Genomic DNA, 27,454 nt, shown 5'->3' on the forward strand with positions numbered 1-27,454 from the left:
CATGTCTTTCAAATTGGTCCTTCCCTACCATAATAGAATTTAAATCACATATTTTAAATAAATATTGAAATAGGAAGAAAGACAGCAACCAACGCTGCTTACTCACCAAGAAAGCCAAGTAATTGTTTGTGGATGAAAATTTAGAAAGAAGATGAGCTCATGTTGCCTCCAAGAAACTGGTGTTTGTTGCCAGTGAGCACAGATGTACATGGAGATTCCAAACATCTCCAAATTTTAAAAGTGGCTTTCCTTTATACTTGTTTGTGCCATGGAGAAAGGGCAAGCGAAAGGGTTTGGAAACCCAAGTTTTTAAGTAAGAAAATTGGAAACCTAAACTGAGACTCGGGAGATAAGACTCCCAGTTCTGGGTTCCAACAGAACTTTGTGAGATGATCAGATGTCCTGACCTACACTCTCCAACATGGTAGCCGCAAGGCACGTGTGGCCATTGAGTACCTGAAATGTGGCTAGTGCAACTGAGGAACTGAAGGTTAAATTTTAGCCCAACTAAATTTAAATTTAGTTTAAATTTAAATAGCCTCACGTGGCTAGTGGCTACCGTATTGGATAGCGCAGCTCTCAAACATGATGGCTAAGAGAGCAGGCTTCAAGTCAGCTGGCCTGTGTTTGAAACCAAGCCCAGTTGCTGTGGGGCCTGGGGCAAGCTATTTAACCTCTCTAAGCTCTCCTCATCTACAAAACAGGAAGAATAATACCTGCCTCGGGGGACTGACTCATAGAAAAGCTCCCAGCGGCAAGTCATAACCACTCAATAGAAGCAAGTATTAAGCGAGGACAAGAGCAATCCCACAGTAATCTGAACATTCTTCACTCACCTATGAACGAATGAATGATGGCTCAGTGATGGCTGGTCATTTCCCATTGGCAGGTTCCCGTAGGGGAACCTGGAAAGCTTTTCAGCCAGGCATCCACTGGGTGCCAGTGTTGTTTCACCCATGAGGCAGTGGTCGTTGGCGGTGGCAATTCTGCCTGTAAGTAGGACAGCGCTATGAATTACGGTTTATTTTTAACACTGACTTTAACCTGCTGCCAGAGCATTCTCCTACCTGACTCTCGATTTGCTTAGAGATGATTTCAAGCTGCATCAGCCAGGGGTGTTCATCTCAGCTGCCAAGGCCCTCGCCTGCTCAGTGCCTCACCCCAGGTGAGGGCAGAAGGCAAAGCCCACTTTCTCTGATATGACCCGAATCAATCCCACGGTCGTGTCTTGTTAAGCAGTAGCAAGCATTTGCTGAGTGTCTGCTGGGCACCAGGCAGTGCACAGGGTTTGGCATGCAGGATCTCTTTGGAAAAACTCTGCAAGCTGGGTTCCTCATTTTATGGATGAAGAAGCAGAGAGGTTGCTCAAGGTCACGCAGCTATTACAGGGACAGGGGCAGGGTTTGACCCCAAGTGTCTGACTCCAGAACCTGGGCACAAAAACCACTGCACCATTCGGCCCTGGCAGGCACCCACCACGCACTAGACCCGTGACAGGTGATGGGCATCCAAAGAGGGGAGAGATTAGGTCCCCACTCCCAAGGAGCTGGAAATGTGGGAGACACTTATGAGCCTATGTGCACGGTACACATGGGATGATACGGGAACATGAGAGAGGGCAGCTCACTCTGCCACGGGCACGGCACAGGGGCTCTGTGCTCTGTCCCTCTGACCCCAGTGGCCGTGGCTTTGGCTACTTTAAAGTCATACACCCCAGGTTTCACATGTCTCTAGAGATTTGCTGAAGCTGGTTTAACAAATACCCAGGGCTCTTTAAATGACCTTTGGGAATCCCTCTGCCACTCACGTCTCCTTCCCAAGGACACTTTCTTGGCAGTGGCTGGCGGCCCTGCAGTGCGTGTCAGAGGCTCCCGAAAGCTACCCGTGCCAGGTCAGTTAATCCAGTACATGGGCTGTGCTGGAAGACAGGACTAGGGGAGAGGCTCGTGCCTAGAAGGGAGGCTCAGTGACAAGGACGGCCCTTGTAGTTAGCATCTAAGTTGGGAGCAGGGGCTGAGTCACATTCGACTCCCCCCTTCCGCCTCCACAGCCTCTCCATGGGCTGCATGACAGCATTTAGGATGTGCAGAAGCAGTGTATCTCTTAGACTTCAGCTGCCCCACTATACTGTGAGCCGCTTGAATTTAGATATTGTGAGTTACTCTTATTTGTACACCCAGTGCCTAATCCAGTGCCCGCCCCTAGGTAGGAGCTGGGTAGATTTTTTTTTTTTTTTTTTTTTTTTGCGGTACACGGGCCTCTCACTGCTGTGGCCTCTCCCGTTGCGGAGCACAGGCTCCGGACGCACAGGCTCAGCGGCCATGGCTCACGGGCCCAGCTGCTCCGCGGCATGTGGGATCTTCCCGGACCGGGGCATGAACCCGCGTCCCCTGCATCGGCAGGCGGACTCCCAACCACTGCGCCACCAGGGAAGCCCTGGGTAGATATTTTTTAACTGAATTAATTCGCGTCTTCTCTACTGAGCCCGTAGTACACCCCCTCCTCACCCCTATTATCTCCACGATGAATTTGACTTCCCTCTGAAACTCATCTGTTCCAAAAGCTACAGCCATGGGTGGACATCAAAGTGCTCTGCTAACATAGAAACAACAGCAAATCAGTTTTTAAAGGGAGGATGACAATTGCAAATCCAGTTTAATTCTTCAATAATTTGAATGAGCACTGGAGCTAGTTGTCTCCCATTTTCCATATGTAGTACCTCACCAGATTGAGAGAGAAAAACGCAGCCCTGACAGCTGTCGGCTGGTCGCTGGCCTGCAATTTCGTAGAATGTCACCATCAATGGCTCGCTCTATCTGTGCTGGAACAAGACGAAAACTAGGCCACTGCCTTATCCTGTCCGAATAGAGAAATAAACAGTGACAGTGGGCAACCCAATGGCCACCTCTCCCGGTTAACACGAGTGGCTACTGCTGCTTCTTCATGACCCCTCGCCCCTGCTGCCGACTTGGACCACTGTTGTGTTCCTGGTGGTACTTGGCTGGCTGGCATGACAAAAGTAGTAGTTGCAGGAGGAGGTGATAGTGAATGAGGTACAAAGAAAGTACTGCCCAGGGGAGCACAGATTCTGTCTTGGCACCTCTGAGACGGTACCACCGAGGAGAGGGGCTTTAGCTGGCCTAGAAGGATAAGGAGGATTTCAATTGCATGCAGAAGGGAGCAGAGTGGGGGCAAGAGCATGAAGGAGTGAAAGTACAGGATGCGTGTCCTGCTGCGTCCACGGGGCGCGGTCTTTCCTAGACCAGCTCCCCCCATCTCTTCCTGGCCAGCCCCCATGGCTATTGACCTGTCACATCTTAGCATCTATCACACCTCATTATGATGGGCTGCTTTCTTCCGCCTTCAGAGTGTGAGCTCTTTGGGGGCAGGGACTTTGGATCATTAATCCCAAGCACAGCGCCCTGTAAGTAGTAGATGTTCAACATGTGTTTTGAAGGAAGATGAACTCTAGTGAGTCATCCCATGCACTTCGATCCTAAGACACATAAAATGAAGTGGCAAAAGATGAAAATGAAAATTTTTAAAGGTTGGAGTCAACTTGGAGAGGGCCTTGTTTGCCAAACAGAGGAATTTAGATTTCATTTGGTTAGCAATTGGGAGTCACTGAGATATTTGGAGGAACATCACCTTGATACCATTACTGATCAAATGAAATGGATAAAATGGAGAGGTGAGAAATCGAATAATGAGTCCAGGTAAAGTGCTACTGCAATAGTCCAGGCAAAACAAGATAAGGACCTGAAGGAGGACAGTTCCCATGGGGATGAAGGACGGGATTGAGGTGGGACATGTAACAACAACCTTAGAGTTCGAACCTTCAAGTTGCAAACTTTCAAAGATGTGAGCATGCATCTGGTGCCAGCAAGGAACCAGAACCTGTTCCATCAACATCAGGTGTGAGTGGAATTGCAGCTCGCCCTCCATCTCCTATTGCTGGCGATCCTTCAGCTCTACCATCCCCCACCTCCTCCAGTCAGTCACTCTTCTCGCCTGTTCACTCGATGCCAGCCCCTGTATGCCAGCTGTTGTACTGTACTTTTCAAGGTACTGTACTATAAGATTAAAAACGTTTTCTTTATTTTTTGTGTTTGTTTTTATGTATTATTTGTGTGAAAATTATTATAACCTATTACAGTACAGTACTATATAGCCAATTGTGTTAGTTATGTACCTAGGCTAACTTTGTTGGACTTACGAACAAATTGGTCTTACGAACCCACTTTCGGAATGGAACTTGTTCGTATGTGGGGACTTACTATAAACTGAAGCTAATAAAAAGAAGCCAAGGTTCAAACTAGGGTCTCTAGGGCTTCAAACCATGGTTTTGCCCACTTCATCAAGCAGAATCTCAATAAACACTATCTGAAACAGTATCCTTCCAGAATCTTTGGAGAAAGTCTACATCAGGTAACGAAAAATTCCCATTTTCTGTCTGCAGTGTGCAGCTGCGTGCATGGAGTATGCAACAGTGGAATACATGGCGATGGGACCTGTGAGTGCTACTCTGGGTACACCGGCCCCAGCTGTGACAAGCGTAAGTGCTGCTAGTTGCCTTAATACCACACCAGATCAGATGGGCACAGACATATGCATTTCAGTTGTGCATGCGTGTACTGGGGCTCTACATGTGTGATGTGCCATCAAATGTTTTGCTGGAAGATAGGCAACACTTTTAAAAGAAAGGGGACAAAAGGAGAGGAAGGGAGAGAAGGGAAGGGGAGGGGAGGGGAAGGGAGGAGAGGGAAGAGATCGTTTAGAATATTGGAAGTCACGGAAGACTTGGGAACAATGCAGTGACATGGCTGTAGCTATGTTTTAGGAAGGCCAAGCTTGTGGCAGTGTGAGGGTAGACTGGAGAGGAAGACATTGGGGCCATTGCAACGAGTTAGGTACCGGAAAAGGGAGATAAGGCATGTTCTCCATTATAGGTCTCAAAGACAGAGCACATCAACAGGAAATGGAGGCTTACCAAGGCTAAATGATTCACCAAAGTTCACAGAATAGCAAATAAGTGAGCTGGGACTCAAGTCACTGAAATTCTCTAAACAGTCGATCACACTGGGTTTAATCAAAAGATAGAGACCACAGGGTGATTGCAGCAAGGGAAGTTTAATATAAAGAATTAGTAAGCTATGTTAGGAGAGTGGCTATAAAAATGCAAAATGAACTGTAGGGCTGATGGGGCATAACAAAGAAGGGCAAACTTGGAAGGGGACAGCCATCCCCAAGGCTGGGCTCAAATCTTGCTGGAGAAGGGGTGGTGGCAGCCCACTTGGTAGGGGAGAGGTTTGCTGGTTTGCCCAAGCCAGCATGGGAGCACAGTCACCCAAAAGGCAGGCAACAAGCCTTCAGGGCACTGATGAGCCGAGGCTGGGGGACAAGTGGACAGAGGGAGTCGGGGCACCGTGGGTGCTAAACCTGGAACCTTCAATGTCCGTGCGTGGGGAGGGCTGTGGGAAGGTGGCCACCGGGTCCAGGCCAGGGACGCAAGGTCACCAATGAACTGTGCACTCTGAGTGCACAGTTGAGGCAGGGCATCCCTGGATGTCCTCACACACCCACACCACTGGCAGGCTGTGCAGCGGCAGCAAACAGCAGAAGCGCAACACTGCACAGCAGAACCGGCAAGCGGAGCCCCTTCCTCCTGCGGTGGCCCTCCGGCGCCCTCTACTGGCCAAGATTACCATAAACATTAGGAGAAATGTTCAGAGTCCAGCCCGTTATCACAGAGCAGGTGGTGAAGGGTGAATTTGGAGCTTAGCCGTTAGGAAATTGGACATGCTGCCTGTGACAATAGCTTCACTTAAGTTATCCTCTGGATTTTATTCTCCTGGTCTGTAAAATAAAGGGATGAGACAAGAATCAAATTCAGAAAATTCAAACGCACTTTATTGAAAGTCGTTGAGAAGATATGAGCAGTGGTAGAAAGGAGGATGAATAAAAGACAGCCTCTGCCTTCTTCCTGTGGAAGAGACAGACATGCAAACAGCCAATATGAATCAACGGCAGAATGAAACTCAGCTGGTTAGGGTGGACCCCTTCCATAGCCCTCAATCAGCCTCCTTCCCCAGCTACTCCTGTACTGCCCAGGGGACTCATGAGCAAAAAACCCAAACACAAACCAAAAACGCTTTTTAATAAGACCAGAGATCCAGCCTAATAGACAGCATGAAAAGATTTGCTTCCAAATGACAAAATAATGCTGTTGAGTCAGAAAATAAATAGACTGGGACAAAAATATCTGCAATCCACACGGCTGAAACGTTTTTATAATAGAAAGTCCATGAGCCCACCTTTAAAATCAGCCAAGGAGCAGCTAATTCCCAGGAAGAAATGAAAACTGGCCAAGAAGCATAGAAGAGGTGCTTAACCCCACTAGGAGTCACAGAAATGCAAATTAAAACCATAATGAAGTAGTACCTTGGAGTTTGGGAGGTTTTGTTTTGGTTTGGTTCTGGTTTTTTGCCCACTGTGTTACACAGGTTGAAAAGCTAGGTCATATCTATCTGTGGGTGTGAGAAAAATTACGCTACTGTCAGTGGGGATGTGAATTGCTACAATCTATAGAGATATGTATCTATTAAATTTTAAAGGATGCTTACAGTTTGAGGCTACAGCCCCAATTCTAGGAATTTACCTAGAGGACTGGAGGGGTGGGTAGGTGAGAATATATGTACAGAGAAACTCATGATAGTATTGTTTTTAAGAACAAAGCAAGCTGGAAACAACTTGAACGTCCGTGAGTAGGAAGTGGTTGAGTGAAGTGTGGTACATCCTATTCTGGTTAGAAGAATGCTAGCTGCTGAAAGAAATCAACACAAAAATCCAATGGCTTAACACTACGGTTCCAAAACTGCGCCAAGGCATCCCAAAGTACCCCATCAAACTCACAGGGCTGCTATGGGATATTTTTAATTTCTGAGGGAAACGGTGGTACATCTGTAGAATATCGTATGAAATGTTAACCTGAGTTAGTACACAATTTCAACATTAGGTAGCACTACATTTTGTCCGGTGGTGTCATTTCTTTACAAAGCTGCATTTCCAGTGGTCACTGTGGTAAAAAGTAAGTACCATGCAAAAATCATTTTAACTGGAAGGAGGGTGGTAGTTTCCAATCTGATTCCAAGGCTGCAGAAGTTGTGCCATCTCCAACAAGCTCACGTGTCCCGTTAGTAAGTAAATGTGGTTGTTTAAGAATAAAATATTTAATCTTCCTATTAACCGTATTACTTTTTCAGATGGCTACTACGTTATCATGACATAAATAGTCACTGAATTCTTTAGTTCTAACAACTTAGTAAATGAACCGGCAGATATTCCTTTTGTATTGGGGTCCCATGAAAAAAATACTGAAACACTAAGGGCACTGTGACCTGGGAATTTGGGGAACCTCTGGCTTAACACAACAGAGGTTTATTTCTTACTAATGTAACAGTCCAATGTGGGTGTTCCTGGCCCTCACCAGCTCCCCGCCACATGGTGTTTAGGGATCCAGAGCCTTCCATTGCATGCGTCTGCCATTCTGTAGCACCTCCGAGTGCTCTGCTTTGAGCCATTGGAAGGAAGGAGAGAGTGTAGAGAAGCATCTCCTTATAAAGTTCAGAATAATACATAGAACTTCCAACATTCCATCAACGTAGACTAGTCATATAACCCCACCTGGATGCAAAGAGGGGTGGAAAACGTGATCCTGAAAGGGTAGCCCCTTCTCAGCAACAATTCTACTTTATGGAAGAGGTGAGGGGATATTCTCTATGAATTTTTGATTCAACTAGCCACTGTTGGAAGACAAACGCATACATCACATTTGTGCACATCTTGGGAGCAGCACACTGACTGCCCTTTGTTCCAACATCTTTACAAGGATGTTTGTAGAGCGAACAGCCTTGGAAGATATAGGACCTCCCTCGGGAACAAGTGCGGGCACGCTTACTGCCTGTGCCAGTTATCAGTGGATTGCCTCTCAGCTCCAAATTCACCCTTTTTGCCTGCTCTGTGAATATGGAGGTGGGCTTTGGAATAGGTTTCGTTTGTCAGCCAGTAAGATGTGAAGCCTTATCAATAGAGGGTGCTAAAGGGACACCGAAGAAGCAAGAGTTTTCTCTTCTTGTTTCTGGGTTAGCTCACTCACCAGGCTCCTGAAGAACACGGCTCTGCTCCGCTGCTCAGCCCTGCACAGTTTCTCCAGCACTAGGTTCTGGCAAGGCTTAGCATCCTCCAGTATTTGACCACTGCATACCTTGTCTAGTGCTTGACTCGGGTGGCAGAGCATAGCCAGGAGCCCTAGAGAGTGCAGGCTGGTGGCCCAGTTCAGGAGCTGTTCTGCACACCCTCCCCTCAGCCCCATGCACAGCAAGGGCCCCGCAGGACCAGCCAACCAGAGAGCTGACCACCCGCCTCCATGCCACACAGCTGGCCCCTGAGACCACCCCTGCCCCGGTCACGCCCAGGAGTACGCCGCGCTTCTGAGAAGGTGGGCTTCTCAGTTTCTGCTTCCAGTAGCATCCAGAGGCAAGCCGCTTTCCCAGGCTTGGCAGCTCCCTGTGGATGACCTTCCCTGGGGCCCCAGAGGGATGGCCTCCAGCAAGTGTCACCAGCAGACACGTCAGCAACCTCTCTGCTGTAGAGTGACCAAGGCCACGTCCTTGCCAGTGACATCCGGGTCTCAGCTCTGGAAGGGGAGGACTTACTCTTATCTTAACCCGAGAGGAGTGGTTGCTCTTTATTTTTCTTCCATTCCTTTATGCTTCTGAGCTCTTTTTAGCTGTCAGGAGCCACTTCCCTGTTAGTCCACTCTGTTCATGAATCTTTACACTAAAATTTTCACTGTTCAAACAATTGCATGGTTTCTCTCTCTTGCCTGGGCCCTAAGCAGTACATTGCCTCTTATTTAAAAACAAACTGAAAAGCATTTCAGTTCCCTAAGCTCAGGGCTCCTCTTCTGTAATGAAATCCGCTGCCTGTTCAGGTCTCAGTATGGCCCTCTCTGCATTGCCCTGTGGGAACCAGGGCTTGGAAGAACTGGTCCAAAAATGCTGACATTCTGACTACTGCTCCTGATGTGAGTGATAAATGGTCCTTTAGCTCTGACCCGGGCATCTTATATCTTCTAGCAGCAACCATGTGACTGTGTCAGCCCAACTTGTTCGCTTTGCAAGTTGGCTAATTATGCCAGACTCTATAGTTTTTAACAGCCATCTTAGCCCCATCTATCTTATAGAATGCTGTGCAGTCATTAGAGATTAAGGTACACCCTTACATACCTCCATAATATATTGTTAAATTAAAAATCAAGTTCCTAAATATTTTAACAGGATCCCATTTCATCTTTTGAAAATCTTACACATAAATGTATTATATTGGTTGTTAACATTGGTTATTGTGGGAGTGGGATGGGAGAATGAGAAGAAGAAGACAGCTCATTTTTGCTTTACTTGTTCTGTATTTTTTGAATTGTTACACTGAATCTGTGTCACTTTTGTAATAATAGGGAATATTGCATTTGTTGAGATTTTTTTAGAACTGGTTGTTCTACTAAGGCCATTACCTCAACAATCTTCCTTTCCAGCCATCCCAGAATGTGCAGCCTTGCTCTGCCCAGAAAATTCCAGATGCTCACCTTCCAGCGAAGATGAAACAAAACTAGAATGCAGATGCATCCCCAGTTACAAAGGCGATGGCAGACACTGCGAGCGTGAGTAGAACTTCGATCCTGCTGGTTTATCCATTGAGACGGTTAGATTCCTCAACAGAAAAAAACCTCACAACCTTCTTAATATTAACGCAATGACCACTTCTGTTTCTCTCTGTGTAGTTGCATGACGTATATTAAAAATTCTAAGCAAAATGCTCATCATGTGGTAGCTCTTCAATAAATGGCAAGTTCTCTTGTTATCAAAGCACATATATAGATTTTTACACTTTTTAAATTAATTTTTATTGGAGTATAATTGATTTACAATGTTGTGTTAGTTTCTGCTGTACAGTGAAGTGAATCAGTTATACATGTATCCACTCTTTCTTTTAGATTCTATTCCCATATATGTCATTACAGAGCATTGAACAGAATTCCCTGTGCTATACAATAGGTTCTTATTAGTTATCTCTTTTATATATAGTAGTGTGTGTGTGTCAGTCCCAGCCTCCCAATTTATCCCTTCCCCCTCCACTTTCCCCCCTAGTAACTGTACGTTTTTCTTCTTCTATATCACCTAAATCAATATTAAGATAGAATGTAGTTTGTTTCTTACTTCCTTCTTCCTTCCTCCCTTCCTTTTTTTTTTTTAATAAATTTATTTTATTTATTTATTTTTGGCTGCGTTGGATCTTCGCTGCTGTGCGCGGGCTTTTCTCCGGTTGTGGTGAGCGGGGGCTACTCTTCGTCGCAGTGCATGGGCTTCTCATTGCTGTGGCTTCTCTTGTAGCAGAGCACGGGCTCTAGGTGCGCAGGCTTCAGTAGTTGTTGCATGTGGGCTCAGTAGTTGTGGCTCGTGGGCTCTAGAGCGCAGGCTCAGTAGTTGTGGTGCACGGGCTTAGTTGCTCTGCGGCATGTGGGATCTTCCCGGACCAGGGATCGAACCCGTGTCCCCTGCCTTGGCAGGCGGATTCTTAACCACTACGCCACCAGGGAAGTCCCCTTACTTCCTTTCATGCTGTTTCACTTCATGAGTGGTTGTGTGTTATGAACATGCTATTGGAGCCCGGCTGCCCGGGTATAAATCCCAGGTCTGCCTGTTACTAACAATATGACCTTGGACAAATTCTTTAACCTACCTGTGCCTCCATTTTCCTATCTATGAAATGGGGATAATAATAGTAACTACGCTAGAGGGTTGTAAGGATTAACTGAGTTCACATATGGCAAATGCTTAGAAAAGGGCCCAGTACGTATTATAAATTCTATTAATATCAGTGCTTTCTTTCATGCGATTTTATATTTAAATCCACACATAACATGGCATAATAATACATCATCACAGTACTTGTAATTATAATTTCTAATGGCCATATGTAAATCTTTTTGGTCAATGGGGGTGATCAGGAGGGTAAGATGAAATGTTTTTTACTCTCTCTCTTAAAACTGTTGAATTGCCTTTGCAGCTTGGATAAGCTGTGATTTGCAATCCCTTCACAGTTCAGTTTTCCTTCTCCTTCCCTGAGTGTGGTAACCACCTTATTTCGTCATTGATTCTCCAGCCATCAACCCATGTTCACAAAACACCTGCCACCCTCACGCACGGTGCACCTACCTAGGACCAAATCAGCACAGTTGCACGTGCCAAGAAGGCTACCACGGGGACGGCCAGGTGTGCCTACCAGTGGACCCCTGCCAAGTTAACTTTGGAAACTGCCCTACGGAGTCCACGGTGTGCAGATATGATGGGCCCGGACAGGTGAGCTAATGATGTTGGAACTGATGAGAATAGAAGTAGGACCACCCGCTGAAGGTAAAACTGTGCTGTCTCAGTTCTCCCTTTCCATGCTCAGGTCGGGCTTCCTGTCCAGACAGACCTCCGTGTGCTTGGGGTCAACCTCAGGGAGCCATGATCTACCCTCTGAACTCGCCCTTTCCCAGCTCTCCAGTCAAAACTTCACTGTCTCCTCCATCCCAGTCCTGTTTGATGACTGACAACATATATACACATAGCTCAAATTCTATTAACAAATTAACTGTTAATGAAGTCTTGGGAAAATATGTAATTGACTTTCACCTGCATTCCTCCAGTCTCTCTAATGTCTTTTCAAAGTGAGAGGGGACTCTTAGGACCAAAAAACTCTGTCCCAAAGGGATGAATGCTGATAAAATGTCAGGCAGCAAAGACAGATTTGTAGGGAGCAATGAAGATACTCTGGAGTGAGACATAGGTGATTTTCTAAATCACGTCATGACCTTGACTGGTAAAATTCAGCCTAGTCGGGAGACCTTTGCTACAGAGTCCAGATCAAAGAGCCCTTTCCTCAATATCTCATTCACCCACCAAATATGTAGTGGGTGCCCACTGCAGCCACAACTGCATGTCAAGTGTCCAGTGGAGGAAACCCATCCATACAAGAGACTACTGCTGCCTGGGTGAGAGGAAAGCCTTCAGTGTCTGACCAAACCCAGTCATGGGTCCCCGGCAGTCTAATCTACACCCCATGGGGATGCTCCTGGAGTCCCCTGCAGAGAATCCACCCGATCTCACGTCCGAGAAACAGAATACATCATATGACATTTCTGCTATCAATTTCTGAGGCTAGCTTGTAAGGAATTCAAAGGGCTAAATTCTCATCCTCTAAATGAGGTCCCTTATGGGAAAAGTCATGTTACATCATGAACCAAAGCCCCAGGACCTTGGGAGTGAGATTAAAACATATACTTTGTCACTTTAAAAATGGGTCCCAAGGCATATTTTCAAGTCTTAGAAACCCTCCATCGTTCACACAGAAGCAGTGCGTTCATTATTCCAGAACAGGGTTCCTCATCCTTGGCATGATTAGCGTTTTGGGCCTGAGAACTCTTTGTTGTAGGAAGTATCCTGTGCATTGTATGATGTTTAACAGCATCCCTGGCCTCTTGTGGCACTGTCCCCCCACCCTGTTGTCACAATCAAAGCTGTCTACAAGCCCAATGTCCCTTGGGTTGAGACTCCTGGTTGAAAACCACTATTCTAGAGAAATAATACCTCCCATCTGAGCCTCAGTCTCTACTCACCTAAATCTGAAAGCGGGAAGTATGGTGCCAGGGAGGCCCAGGGTTAGCAAACCAAAGAGCTGAAAGTGTGAACTACAAGCAAGGTGTATGAGTTTCCAAACAGATGCCATGTGAACATGATTTCCAATTCTGGATCTGCTGACAAATTTTAGTTTCAGCCCACACTCTAGACCTACCCCAAGTCAGCTTTTATGGCAGAATAAAGATAGGAATTTAAGAAGAATGTCAGCCTAAGTGACTAACGAGAACACTCTTTGCTCTTCTCTCCCCATCGACTGAAGGCTCACTGCGAGTGTGCGGAACACTACCGCAACTTTGTCCCTGGAGTGGGGTGCAGCGTGACCGACGTCTGTGAGTCTAAGAACCCCTGCCACAGGGCTGCGAACTGCACCACCATCGCGCCAGGTCACACCAAGTAAGGCTTTCCAATTCCGCCACCATCCTTCCAAGCAGTGAAGGTGGTGGCCAGTCAATGCGGAAACTTCTCGGGAGGTTAGGAAATGTGTCTTATTCAGCCTTGCACCACGCTCACATAGCACAATGCAAGGAGCACAGTAGGGACTCGATACATCTTTGTATAATCAATGGATCATTCAGTAATGGCTTCCTTGATAATGACCGTGCCAACACCCTGAAATATTGACCTGGCCTGAAAACACGGTATGAAGTGATCAGAGCATGGGAGAAAGAATCCACCGTCACTGGGAAAACAGATGTCTATTGTGGTGACAGAGGTTTGACCTCTAATGTATATGCCTGTTTCCGCAATCTATGAAATATTGCTTGTTAGTGGTGCAAAACAATGGGAAAGTGAAAACTAGGGAAAGTGAATACACATGAGTGGTGTTTCCCAGACTCCAGGTTTCAAAAGAAGGGGTTTACTGTGAGTTAAAATATTTGTGTGAAAATTCCCGAGGCAGAGGCAGCTTGCCTTGTGGGAAGATGCTGTTCAGAGTTTAAAGACCTGGGTTTGAGTCTCCACACTGGTATCTATCAGATTCCTGACCTTGAGAATGTGACAGGGTCTCTCTGGCCTCAGTTTCCCCATGTATAAAACGAGCACAGTGGCGTCTACTTCACACTGTTGTTGTGAAGATTCATGAGAGAATGTTCTGGAAACTCCTCTCCAGCTGTGTTTTGGTTTTTATCAGTGGGTGAACCAAACCTGGAACCCTAGCCTTTTGACTCCCAGACGGAGGCTTGCATCTTGGTGCCACTTTCGGGTCTCGATGTCACCAGCATCAGCAAAGAACCTGTTCTGCTGTAGTGAGCTCAAAGCCACAGTAGACATGGAACAGTTTCTGTGCTTCCAGAGCCCGCCTCTGTCATTCCTTTTATAGCTGGGTCTTGAATGTGTAGATTCGCCCAGATAGGTTTTATGATCACTATGTTCTCTCTGGGCAAATAAGTGTATCTGTATGCACTGTGGGTGGAGTGGAAAGAGCTTGAGTGATAGAACCCCTGGATTCAAGCCCCAGCTCTGCTGCTTCCCTTACTCTGTGATTTCTATTTCCTCTGTCGTAAAAGGGGGACAGTTGTGCCTCCAACCAGGGCTGTGATGAGGATTAAATAAGGTTACATTCACCAGTCTCTGAGTGGAACCTGGCACACAGAGATCACTCCATACACACCCTGCACACGCAAACCCCTCCCAGACGTATGTACAGGCACGTACACACCTACACAGCTATGCATACAGGCACGCCCTCTCCTGAAACCCAGGTTCTGACACTGACAACCGAACCAGCCAGCTTGCACACTTGGTACCATCCTCTGAGAAAGCTTGAGTAGAACACTTTCAACACTTTCTTTTGTGTTTGAGAAGATAAAATCGAAAAATGAAACTGGAACATCAGAATAATAGAAGTTGCATTAAAACTTGTGCCTAGAATGTCAGTGGAACTAACCGTCGATTTTAGGGGTCTGTGTGTCACTCACAAACCTCTCGACATCCGCCCCCCTCCAAAACCTGACTGTCTTCAGCTGGGAAGAGGCCTATGTTAAGGCTGGCTGAGTGACATTGATAAAATATGGGGCTGCCAATAATTTAGTTCACCCCGGAGAGGGATTTATCTTGTTTATGCCTCCTCAGTGTGGCAGTCAGTCTATGCAGAGTATTCAAAATCATGCTGCATTAGTCAGAGAAGACCACCCAATAAAGAAGAATGGGTTCCAGTGTGGGCTCCCCCACTCACAACTGGGGTGATCTTGGACAAGTCACGTAACTTTCTGGAACCACAGTTCCCTCCCCTGACAGGTGGAGCTATTTCCCTGGGCAGAGCTGACAAGTTAATGTATATAAGCCTGCTTTAAACTCTACACTCCACTTTCATTATTACTAAGAAGAACCGTTACTTCCTGTCAGTTAAAATTGTGCCTTTCTATTTTTACGTGGCAGAGGTGGGAATTAAGGCATGACAGAAGAGAAAGGCATTCCTCTCTTATTTGAGTCTGCAAAGCCTGGACGTGACAGAGAAGGCATACCGGAAAATGGGAACATTAGTGACACTAATGACAGTGTTTATATGCGACGTGTGCGGGTTAGGATTCCTTAGTGTGAACCATCTTCCCAAGAATCCTGTCCAAAGCAATACGGTGCCTCGGCACCACGCAGCAGGATCATGGGCTTTCCCAGACAGACCCAGCTTCAAACCCCAGCTCAGCCGCTTCCAGATGTGTTCCCAGCAGTGTGACCCTCAGACCTGAGCAACAGGGGCCCCTGCCCTGGGCACTGCATTTTAGAGGACCCCATTCTGGCCCTCCACTGACTACACCAGGGCAAGGAATCTGAAGGACGAAGGGGCCGTGATCTCCCAGAGCCGGAAGGCACATCAGAGACCCCACTCAAGTAACCAGGACCTCATTCTCTGCTCAGAGGGCTCCAAACCAGCCTCCGGAACCTGCACGGGCTCTTCCTGGGACCACTCCCCCCAGGGGATGGCCGAAGATGGCTGTTTGCAGAGGGTGGGCATGGGCCAGCTTTACCTCCACCACTGCCATCAACGCACCCTTGGCTCTAGTGCCATTGAGCTGTTTATTGTTCTTCAAACATTCCCTGGTATTCCCCCAGCTTAGACCATCCTTCCCTCCCCACCTCCTCTGAGTCAGACCAACACGCTGATCCTGCAGTGTCAACTTGAGTATCTTCACCTCTCTGATGCCTCCCCTGTCTTCCTGGTCCACTCAGGTGCCCCTACCTCTGGGCTCCCAGAGAACTCTGGAATGCTTCTGTTATAATATTTATCACTGTAAACTTTGGGGGCACCTTATAATTTAACTAAATTTTATCCAACATTGAATATAAATAATTCCATCTCATAACATAAAATGCAGGTGGCTTGTGGGTGTTTTGAAAGCCTTGGGACAGCAGGTAAGAACTTTATACCTAGTAAAGAACCAATTTATAAAAGAGGTGATGCTATGAATGGGCCGTAGCCCAGCTGAGTCAGAAAATGGTCTCATAAAGGCTCAGACTTGTGGACCGAGATTTTAAATAAAAATTTAAAGAATATTTATGTCTCATACATTCCATTCAGCACAGAGACCATTAAAATATAATTCTCCTGCCATCCTTAGGAAAGACAAGTTAAGTCTCTTTACACAAAATGGATCACTGGCCTCATAACAACTTAGGGAACTTTCAGAGAGAAGTATAAAAAGTAACTTATAAAAGTTACTTGTCTTTCTATTAACCTCACATAGAACTTACATAACATACAGCAGGATTGGTTTTCCTTTTTTTTTTTTTTTTTTTTTTTTTTTGCGGTACGCGGGCCTCTCACCATTGTGGCCTCTCCCGTTGCGGAGCACAGGCTCCGGACGCGCAGGCTCAGCGGCCATGGCTCACGGGCCCAGCTGCTCCGCGGCATGTGGGATCTTCCCGGACCGGGGCACGAACCCGCGTCCCCTGCATCGGCAGGCGGACTCTCAACCACTGCGCCACCAGGGAAGCCCCCAGGATTGGTTTTCAATAGTGACTACTGTATCACTTCCAGGAGTTGCCAGTCTCCCTCTTTGTCACCTTACATTCCCCATCCTGAAGCTCAGTACTTACAGAGAAGGTTGATGTTTAAGTAGGAAACTGTCATTTGATTGTATTAAATAAGCTATTGTTTCATGGTTATATCTACCTTAGTGATTCTTCATAACAAGTTTTCTCAACCTCAGCACTATTGACCTTTGGGGCCAGATAACTCTTTGTTGTAGGTACTGTCCTGTGCATTGTAGCGTGTTGAGCCGCATCCGTCACCTCTATCCACTAGATGCCAGTAGCACCTTCACCCCCGTTGTGATGACCAAAAATGTCTCCAGACACTGCCAAATGTCCCCGGGGCGGGGGGGGGGGGGGCAAAATTGTCCCTGGTTAGAGCAACTGCTCTATAAAAGCCCCTAAGGCTCAATCAGTAAATGATCTCCCAGTCATTTGTCTGGCTGGGAATCACATATGCATCCTTTTAGAATTAGCTTAAAACTTACTTCCTCCTAGAACTTGTTCCATATTTCTTCAGGCAGAATTAGTCACTTCCTCCTCCATGCCCCACCGCATGCTATTCGATCTATCACAGCGCTTCCTATGGAACTCGAGTCATCTGTTTATGGACTTGTCCTGCTGCATCCCAGCCTCGTCATTGTCATTATCACCACCGTCTCCATCGCTATCATCATCCAAGTACTGAGCTTTTTCTGTGTCCATCACTGTGCCAGCTGTTTTCATGCATTGTCTCTTCTATCTACAGCCCTAAAGGTGTTAGTAAACCCATTCCGTAGATGAGGAAACTGGGACTCAAAGATGTTAAGTAACCTCATCATGTTGCCATAAGTGATTTGTTTTCAGGTTCATCTCCAGCATGTGAGATGCTAGAAGAGCAAGGTATCTGTTTGTTATCATCTTTATAGCTCTCTTGCCTAGCTCAGTTTCTAGAATTAAGTAGGTACTTAGAAAATAATCAATTCGGGCTTCCCTGGTGGCGCAGTGGTTAAGAATCCTCCTGCCAATACAGGAGACACGGGTTCGAGCCCTGGTCTGGGAAGAACACACATGCTACAGAGCAGCTAAGCCCATGTGCCACAACTACTGAAGCCCACGCATCTAGAGCCCATGCTGTGCAACAAGAGAAGCCACTGCAATGAGAAGCCCGCGTACCACAACAGAGTCACCCCCGCTTGCAGCAACTAGAGTGAAAGCCTGCGTGCAGCAGCGAAGACCCAACGCAGCCATAGATAGATAGATAGATAGACAGACAGACAGACAGACAGACAGACAGACAGATAGATAGATAGAAAATCAGTTCAACAATGAGGCACTGTCCCAGGTGCTGGAATACAAGGGAGAGAAATAAGGTGAGAGAAATAAGGTGGGATCCAGGTTCTAGGAGAGCGTGCCAGCTGGCAGAGGTGAGAAACCCTGAAGAGGTCATTTTGGTACGATGAGTTGTGGTGGGGGAGTGAGTAGGGAGGCCGGGTAGGGCTGCCTAGGTCACACCTGAGCTCTGAGGAGGGGGTGAGAGCACTCCCGGCAGGACACACAGACTGAGAAGGGTATAACAGTCTAGAAAAAAAAAGCGATTTGGTGTTGCTGGGATTTGCATGAAGGCAGGAAGGACACGTAAACAAGATCCCCCCACCCCACCCTTTGTAGCCTTGCATGCGTGCTAAGCGTTTACACTGCATCCTGTAGACAAAAGGAGTCCCTGAGAGTGTTAAGCACACAGATGCCAGATTTCCATTTGGGACAGACCCCTCAGGGCTTGTGTGAAAGACTGATTTGACGAGAGGAAAACTAAGGGCAGAAAGACCACGTAGGGAGTCATTGCAGCAATCCAAGCAGGGGTGATAAGACTCAGAAATGTTGGTTCAGCAAACTTGTTGGAAATTTTTCTGTGTGCCATGGTACCAATTTAGAAACACACATGGATTAGCGAGTGTATAATTGTTCTTTGGAATCCTCTCCTAAGCATGAGCCACCTCTGTGGTATGCATGCCCACAGCATCCCTGCCTCTCTCTTCTCTGAAATGTTCTTCCCCTGTCTCCTGTTTGGTGCCTCACTTATCTCCAAGATTTTGGAGACTGTCACCGTCCTAAGCACCTTGCCAGTTTCAGCCAGCTGTCAGCCAGTCTTTGCCAGGTGGCAGTGGTTTGCTAGAGCCAGAGCTTACTGGGTCACAAGAGCCAATGATTCCGTTTTCAGGAATGTGCCTGCTGGTTAGTGTCACAGTAGTTTGAGATTGGCCAAGGTGGGAGTGTGAACCATGGGAAATCAGCAAATGCTGCAAGGCAGGGCTATTTGTTCCCCCTGGAGAGCTGGATGTCTAACATCTACCAGCACACCACTGCTAGTGCCTTTTTTTTTTTTTTACAGCTTTATTGGAGTATAATTGCTTTACAATGATGTGTTAGTTTCTGCTTTATAACAAAGTGAATCAGTTATACATATACATATGTTCCCATATCTCTTCCCTCTTGCGTCTCCCTCCCTCCCACCCTCCCTATTCCACCCCTCCAGGTGGTCACAAAGCACCGAGCTGATCTCCCTGTGCTATGCGGCTGCTTCCCACTAGCTATCTACCTTACATTTGGTACCTTACGTTTGGTAGTGTATATATGTGCATGCCTCCCTCTCGCTTTGTCACAGCTTACCCTTCCGCCTCCCCATATCCTCAAGTCCATTCTCTAGTAGGTCTGTGTCTTTATTCCTGTCTTACCCCTAGGTTCCTCATGACATTTTTTTTCTTAAATTCCATATATATGTGTTAGCATACGGTATTTGTCTTTCTCTTTCTGACTTACTTCACTCTGTATGACAGACTCTAGGTCCATCCACCTCATTACAAATAGCTCAATTTCATTTCTTTTTATGGCGGAGTAATATTCCATTGTATATATGTGCCACGTCTTCTTTATCCATTCATCCGACGATGGGCACTTAGGTTGTTTCCATCTCCGGGCTATTGTAAATAGAGCTGCAATGAACATTTTGGTGCATGACTCTTTTTGAATTATGGTTTTCTCAGGGTATATGCCCAGTAGTGGGATTGCTGGGTCATATGGTAGTTCTATTTGTAGTTTTTTAAGGAACCTCCATACTGTTCTCCATAGTGGCTGTACCAATTCACATTCCCACCAGCAGTGCAAGAGTATTCCCTTTTCTCCACATCCTCTCCAGCATTTATTGTTTCTAGATTTTTTCATCATGGCCATTCTGACTGGTGTGAGATGACATCTCATTGTAGTTTTGATTTGCATTTCTCTAATGATTAATGATGTTGAGCATTCTTTCATGTGTTTGTTGGCAATCTGTATATCTTCTTTGGAGAAATGTCTGTTTAGGTCTTCTGCCCATTTTTGGATTGGGTTGTTTGTTTTTTTTGTTATTGAGCTGCATGGGCTGTTTGTATATTTTGGAGATTAATCAATCCTTTGTCAGTTGCTTCATTTGCAAATATTTTCTCCCATTCTGAGGGTTGTCTTTTGGTCTTGTTTATGGCTTCCTTTGCTGTGCAAAAGCTTTGAAGTTTCATTAAGTCCCATTTGTTTATTTTTGTTTTTATTTCCATTTCTCTAGGAGGTGGGTCAAAAAGGATCTTGCTGTGATTTATGTCATAGAGTGTTCTGCCTATGTTTTCCTCTAAGAGTTTGATAGTTTCTGGCCTTACATTTAGGTCTTTAAAACATTTTGAGTTTATTTTTGTGTATGGTGTTAGGGAGTGATCTAATCTCATACTTTTACATGTAGCTGTCCAGTTTTCCCAGCACCACTTATTGAAGAGGCTGTCCTTTCTCTACTGTACATTCCTACCTTTTTTATCAAAGATAAGGTGACCATATGTGCATGGTTTTATCTCTGGGCTTTCTATCCTGTTCCATTGATCTATATTTTTGTTTTTCTGCCAGTACCATACTGTCTTGATTACTGTAGCTTTGAAGTCAGGGAGCCTGATTCCTCCAGCTCCGTTTTTCGTTCTCAAGATTGCTTTGGCTATTCGGGGTCTTTTGTGTTTCCATACAAATTTTGAAATTTTTTGTTCTAGTCCTTTGAAAAATGCCAGTGGTGGTTTGATAGGGATTGCATTGAATCTGTAGATTGCTTTGGGTAGTAGAGTCATTTTCACAATGTTGATTCTTCCAATCCAAGAACATGGTATATCTCTCCATCTATTTGTATCATCTTTAATTTCTTTCATCAGTGTCTTATAATTTTCTGCATAGAGGTCTTTTGTCTCCTTAGGTAGGTTTATTCCTAGATATTTTATTCTTTTTGTTGCAATGGTAAATAGGAGTGTTTTCTTGATTTCACTTTCAGATTTTTCATCATTAGTGTATAGGAATGCCAGAGATTTCTGTGCATTAATTTTGTATCCTGCTACTTTACCAAATTCATTGTTTAGCTCTAGTAGTTTTCTGGTAGCACCTTTAGGATTCTCTATGTATAGTATCATGTCATCTGCAACCAGTGACAGCTTTACTTCTTCTTTTTTGATTTGGATTCCTTTTATTTCCTTTTCTTCTGTGGTTGCTGTGGCTAAAACTTCCAAAACCATGTTGAATAAGAGTGGTGAGAGTGGGCAACCTTGTCTTGTTCCTGATCTTAGTGGAAATGGTTTCAGTTTTTCAGCATCGAGGACGATGTTGGCTGTGGGTTTGTCATATATGGCCTTTATCATGTTGAGGAAAGTTCCCTCTATGCCTACTTCCTGAAGGGTTTTTATCATAAATGGGTGTTGAATTTTGTCGGAAGCTTTCTCTGCATCTATTGAGATAATCATACGGTTTTTCTCCTTCAGTTTGTTAATATGGTGTATCACATTGATTGATTTGCATATATTGAAGAATCCTTGCATTCCTGGAATAAACCCCACTTGATCATGGTGTATGATCCTTTTAATGTGCTGTTGGATTCTGTTTGCTAGTATTTTGTTGAGGATTTTTGCATCTATGTTCATCAGGGATATTGATCTGTAGTTTTCTTTCTTTGTGACATCTTTGTCTGATTTTGGTGTCAGGGTGATGGTGGCCTCGTAGAATGAGTTTGGGAGTGTTCCTCCTTCTGCTATATTCCGGAAGAGTTTGAGAAGGATAGGTGTTAGCTCTTCTCTGAATGTTTGATAGAATTCGGCTGTGAAGCCATCTGGTCCTGGGCTTTTGTTTGTTGGAAAATTTTTAATCACAGTGTCAATGTCAGTGCTTGTGATTGGTCTGTTCATATTTTCTCTTTCTTCCTGATTCAGTCTTGGCAGGTTGTGCATTTCTAAGAATTTGTCCATTTCTTCCAGGTTGTCCATTTTATTGGCGTAGAGTTGCTTGTAGTAATCTCTCATGATCTTTTGTATTTCTGCAGTGTCAGTTGTTACTTCTCCTTTTTCATTTCTAATTCTATTGATTTGAGTCCTCTCCCTTTTTTTCTTGATGAGTCTGGCTAATGGTTTATCAGTTTTCTTTATCTTCTCAAAGCACCAGCTTTTAGTTTTATTGATCTTTGCTATCGTTTCCTTCATTTCTTTTTCATTTATTTCTGATCTGAGCTTTATGATTTCTTTCCTTCTGCTAACTTTGAGGTTTTTTTGTTCTTCTTTCTCTAATTGCTTTAGGTGCAAGGTTAGGTTGTTTATTCGAGATGTTTCCTGTTTCTTAAGTAGGATTGTATTGCTATAAACTTCCCTCTTAGAACTGCTTTTGCTGCATCCCATAGGTTTTGGGTCATCGTTTCTCCATTGTCATTTGTTTCTAGGTATATTTTGATTTCCTCTTTGATTTCTTCAGTGATCACTTCGTTATTAAGTAGTGTATTGTTTAGCCTCCATGTGTTTGCATTTTTTACAGATCTTTTCCTGTAATTGATATCTAGTCTCATAGCATTGTGGTCAGAAAAGATACTTGATACAATTTCAGTTTTCTTAAATTTGTCAAGGCTTGATCTGTGACCCAAGATATGATCCATCCTGGAGAATGTTCCATGAGCACTTGAGAAAATGTGTATTCTGTTGTTTTTGGATGGAATGTCCTATAAATATCAGTTAAGTCCATCTTGTTTAATGTATCATTTAAAGCTTGTGTTTCCTTATTTATTTTCATTTTGGATGATCTGTCCATTGGTGAAAGTGGGGTGTTAAAGTCCCCTACTATGAATGTGTTACTGTCGATTTCTCCTTTTATGGCTGTTAGTATTTCCCTTATGTATTGAGGTGCTCCTATGTTGGGTGCATAAATATTTACAATTGTTATATCTTCTTCTCGGATCGATCCCTTGATCGTTATGTAGTGTCCTTCTTTGTCTCTTGTAATAGTCTTTATTTTAAAGTCTGTTTTGTCTGATATGAGAATTGCTACTCCAGCTTTCTTTTGGTTTCCATTTGCATGGAATATCTTTTTCCACCCCCTCACTTTCAGTCTGTATGTGTCTCTAGGTCTGAAGTGGGTCTCTTGTAGACAGCATATATATGGGTCTTGTTTTTGTATGCATTCAGCCAGTCTGTGTCTTTGCTAGTGCCTTTTTAACTGCATCTTTAATTCCATTTCTCTTTTGTGAACCTAAACTATCATATACGATTCTGTGGCTTTCATTGTTTACATATTTCTTTTAACTCAATTACTACTTATTTTACAACTATTAATTAAATACCTACTGTGGACCGAGCCCTGTACTAGATCTTGGGGTTACGAGAGTGAATAATTACACACGTAGCCCTTGTCCTTACTCTTTTCTCAAATTAGATGGGGAAGCAGATCTTAATCAAAAAACCACACAGGTTAGGTTGAAATTACAACTGGGACTGGTGCTGCAGAAAAGAGCTACATGGCACTGGGAGCTACATGGCACACTAAGGGCGACACAGCCTACAAAGGGATGGGGAAGGGGATGGAAAATCAAGGAAGGTTTCCCTAGGAAGGCACAATTGAGCAGAGACCTCAGGAAGGAAAGGGAGGGGAAGAGTCTTCCAAGCAGATCCACAGCTCTGACTCTTGAGGCTGGCTTCAGCAGCTTATTCTGATTTTGTGGTTCTGCAGTGGGGACCTAGACTCTACATTTATAGTAAGTACTCCTAGTGCTTCTGATATACATGGGCTCTTGCTTATGCTTTGAAAAAATACTGAGGCAAAGAATATACAGAGGGCTTCCCTGGTGGCGCAGTGGTTGGGAGTCCGCCTGCCGATGCAGGGGACGTGGGTTCGTGCCCCAGTCCGGGAAGATCCCACATGCTGCAGAGCAGCTGGGCCCACGAGCCATGGCCGCTAAGCCTGCACGTCCGGAGCCTGTGCTCCGCAACGGGAGAGGCCACAACAGTGAGAGGCCCGCGTACCGCAAAAAAAAAAAAAAGAATATACAGAGTTTTCTAGTGTTTACATATACACACATAATTTATTAAATATCCATTTCTTGTGGGGCTGCTCTATGTCAGCCAGTACACTAGGAATGCTCACTTGTATTTGTCCCACTCTTCTGGCCTTGTCTCTGTCCCGCTCTGAGCATCCAGTCTGACTGTCCCAGTCTTCCCCATCTGCACAGTGAGGGATTTGGACTGTATGACCTCAACATCCAATGGCTTTGAGACGCTGAAAGTGTGTTTTCCCCCTCTCTGTAGATGCACTTGCCGCAAAGGTTACGTTGGCGATGGCTCGACGTGTTATGGAAACATCATGGAGCGACTCAGAGAATTAAACACTGAACCCAGAGGAGAATGGCAAGGAAGGCTGACCTCTTTCATCTCACTCCTGGGTACACAGCCATGGGTGCCCATTTCCACAGAAAGCGCAGTCCGCTGATGGGCAAGGACATCTGCCAGACACACAATCACTCAGAAAGGGGTGTGCAGGATAGGCAAGTCTTGTCTATTGGGATCAGCCCTTTCTAGGAAGGGCAAGTGGGAGGAAAAGGACAAGCAGCTGTTCCAAGGAGATGAGAGTTAGTGCCAAGAGATCCAGCAATGCAGCAGCTAAGGACAAGGTCCTGGGGTCACCGTCGATTAACAGGTCTGCAACAACAGTGAGATAGGCAGCTACCGACGTGAGGATGGAAACCATCCTCTTTCCCTTGACCTTATGGGTCCTCCAGATGGGAAACAATGTTGGCAGGTAGTACTGGGAGGCACTCTCCATGCTCCTCAGTGAAGGTGCCATTTGAATGTGGGGCAGAGTCTTGACGGTGTGCGACCGACCATCTCACATATCGCTGGGTGTTTAGCATCCTTGGTCCCCCAACCACTAACAGTCTATAGTGACACATTCTCTGCCAGCCCCCAGGCAGGGTGACAGCCTAAAACACCCTCCTGCCTTTCCGAACGCCCTCTAGAGGTCATGACCTCACACTCCCATAAGAATGAAATATAGCTGATCACGTTAGACAAGATTTCCAATAAAACACAAATTTTGCCAGTCGACAGGAAATAAAACACAGGTTTGAGCAATCAGCAGAATACTTAAAATATCATCATCTAGAACTGACCAGTCACCAAGGATGATTTCCCAGAAAGAGCACGGGCGGAGGAGGCAGTGTTCTGCACTGGTCAGTGCTGTGTTCTCAGCGCAGATAATGTGCCTCCTACACAAATGACCCGCTCTTTGCAGGACACCCCCCAGGGAGTCAGGCATTACTGGCAGACCTCAGGGCTCTCCCGCCTTCCTCTACACACTCTTAGAATATCAGTGAGAACAGACAAGGGGGACAGTGTCCTTTAGACATTTCCCTGGACAAAGTCCAGTCACCCTGTCACCTGCCCGGTTTATGAGGTGCGGGGCACACTGCCTCCTGTGTGAGAGCACAGAGCCCATCCTGCTGTCCCCGCCTCCCCAGGGGCATAGAACAGGACCAGCTATAAAATTTCTAGAGCCCAGTACAAAATGAAAAGACCAGGGCTTCTTTGTTCAAAAAATATTGAGCATTTCACGATGGCAATGACAAAGCATTAAACCAAGAATGAGGCGCTTTTTTTTTTTTTTTAAGTATTTATGTTTGGCTGCGTTGGGTCTTCGTTGCTGCGCACAGGCTTTCTCTAGTTTTGGCGAGTGGGCTTCTCATTGCAGTGACTTCTCTTGTTGCGGAGCGCGAGCTCTAGGCCCGCGGGCTTCAGTAGTTGTGGCACGCGGGCTCAGTAGTTGTGGCGCACAGGCTTAGTTGCTCCATGGCATGTGGGATCCTCCCGGACCAGGGCTCGAACCCGTGTCCCCTGCATTGGCAAGCAGATTCTTAACCACTGAGCCACCAGGGAAGTCCCAAGAATGAGGCTCTTCTGAGCTGGCCCTGATGGAGCAAGGGCTGCATCTTCACTCACTGAGATGGCAACAGCTCAGAAAGTCAGGCACAGAGGCAGAGGTTGTCCAAGGATGTTGTCACATGACCCTCATGGACCCTCTCATCCCAGGGTATCTTTGAGTCAAGACTGTGGCTACAGGAAAAATCACACAGTTGTGAGGAACACTTGGGGGCCTCACGTTCTTAGCTTCCCAGTTCACCTAGGGCCTGCATAATACCAATTAGAATGGAGAAGCTCAGGAGTCAGAGGGTCTAAGTGGACCACAAGGGGCATTGCCTGATTTTACTCCTCATGAGCTACTGACGCATTTAGTGTTTTCTTTCTTTGTGTATTTCAACTCCTAAGACAAAGCCTATGCTTGGCCACTGAGTAACCTGGGACCATTTACCGTGCTGTTGCCGACAGACAAAGGATTCAAAGGATTCAATGTAAGTATTTTAAATAACCTTGTTTTATAAATAAGGACTAGTGTAAAAAAAAAAAAAAAACACCTTAGTAGACAGTACCCTCTTTATTTAAAGTGGGGAACCCCATTAAAATTAGAACTCCTGATGATGAGATGCAAATTTTTTTATAAAATTCTTTGAGCAAAATAAAACGTCCTTACGGATAGTGCACAAACAGTAAGCGCACAACTCAATGAACTGTCACAAAGTGCATGTCGATGTGTCTAGCAAGCCTCCCCCAATGCCCCCTTCCAGTCATTAGCCCTCAAGGGTAATCACTAAAGGTTCTCAACTGTAGTCACGTGATAAATAAGATTTGCATAATGCAAAACTGCTCACTTCCCACAGAAAGAATTAAATTAACATACCAGCTAGGTATTTGTTTCTTTAAAATCATCATAAATGGTAACAGCGGTAGAGGAAACTAGAAGAGAACTGCAGTCTTCAGTGTGAGCAGCTGTTTTCTCAGATAATGTCAGCCAGTGGGAATGAAACCCATAGTGCCCAGTGGAGGTTGCCCATGGTATCAGTGCCGTAGTTAGATTTGGTTTAATGTAGGTAATGAACACACTGATTTGTGTGAAATTGGTTTATATACGATCACAAAAATATCCAAGATATTTTGTGATCATAATTTGTGCTGCATTCAGTTAACACCCAGCGAGTTTCAGACTCTCTGCTCCTAATACGCCACCACCATTCATCCGTCCAAGATGAATCTGTCATTAGTCTTCAGAGATGCACTCACATGTCTCCTGTGGGGAAGGAGAACTAGTGAACATTGAAGGCATCTGGGCCAGACACTTTGCATGTGGTTTCTTGTTTAATATACAGATTGAATTTACACAGTTGAGAAAAGGTCTCTGAGTGATTGTTGACAATATAATATTGACAAAACGTCAATTTGATCCAGAGGATTTCGAAAATCTTAATTTTGCTCTTCAGAAGCTCCATCGGTCCACTCTACTGGGTCTTTTCACACAATTTCACATTTCATTCCCAGCTGCTTCCTGGGCTCAAGATGACTGACCTCTCAGCACCTGCC

General features: G+C 45.4%; 1 protein-coding gene across 6 annotated transcripts in view; it reads left to right on the top strand.

Moving 5' to 3' along the window:
• STAB2 (stabilin 2) overlaps positions 1-27,454 on the top strand; it is a 161,369-nt gene that overhangs the window by 25,916 nt on the left and 107,999 nt on the right. For all 6 annotated transcript variants that reach the window (XM_029206263.1, XM_029206262.1, XM_029206261.1 and 3 more), the window contains exons 6-11: positions 4,460-4,555; positions 9,593-9,718; positions 11,221-11,417; positions 13,000-13,133; positions 24,296-24,429; positions 26,309-26,391. In XM_029206263.1, the coding sequence (XP_029062096.1) occupies positions 4,460-4,555; positions 9,593-9,718; positions 11,221-11,417; positions 13,000-13,133; positions 24,296-24,429; positions 26,309-26,391 (770 nt within the window). The remainder of the gene's footprint in view (positions 1-4,459; positions 4,556-9,592; positions 9,719-11,220; positions 11,418-12,999; positions 13,134-24,295; positions 24,430-26,308; positions 26,392-27,454) is intronic.

This window comes from Monodon monoceros, unplaced genomic scaffold, assembly GCF_005190385.1.
Source record: "Monodon monoceros isolate NGI ecotype Baffin Bay Population unplaced genomic scaffold, NGI_Narwhal_1 Super_Scaffold_6, whole genome shotgun sequence".
Taxonomy (NCBI): Eukaryota; Metazoa; Chordata; class Mammalia; order Artiodactyla; family Monodontidae; genus Monodon; species Monodon monoceros.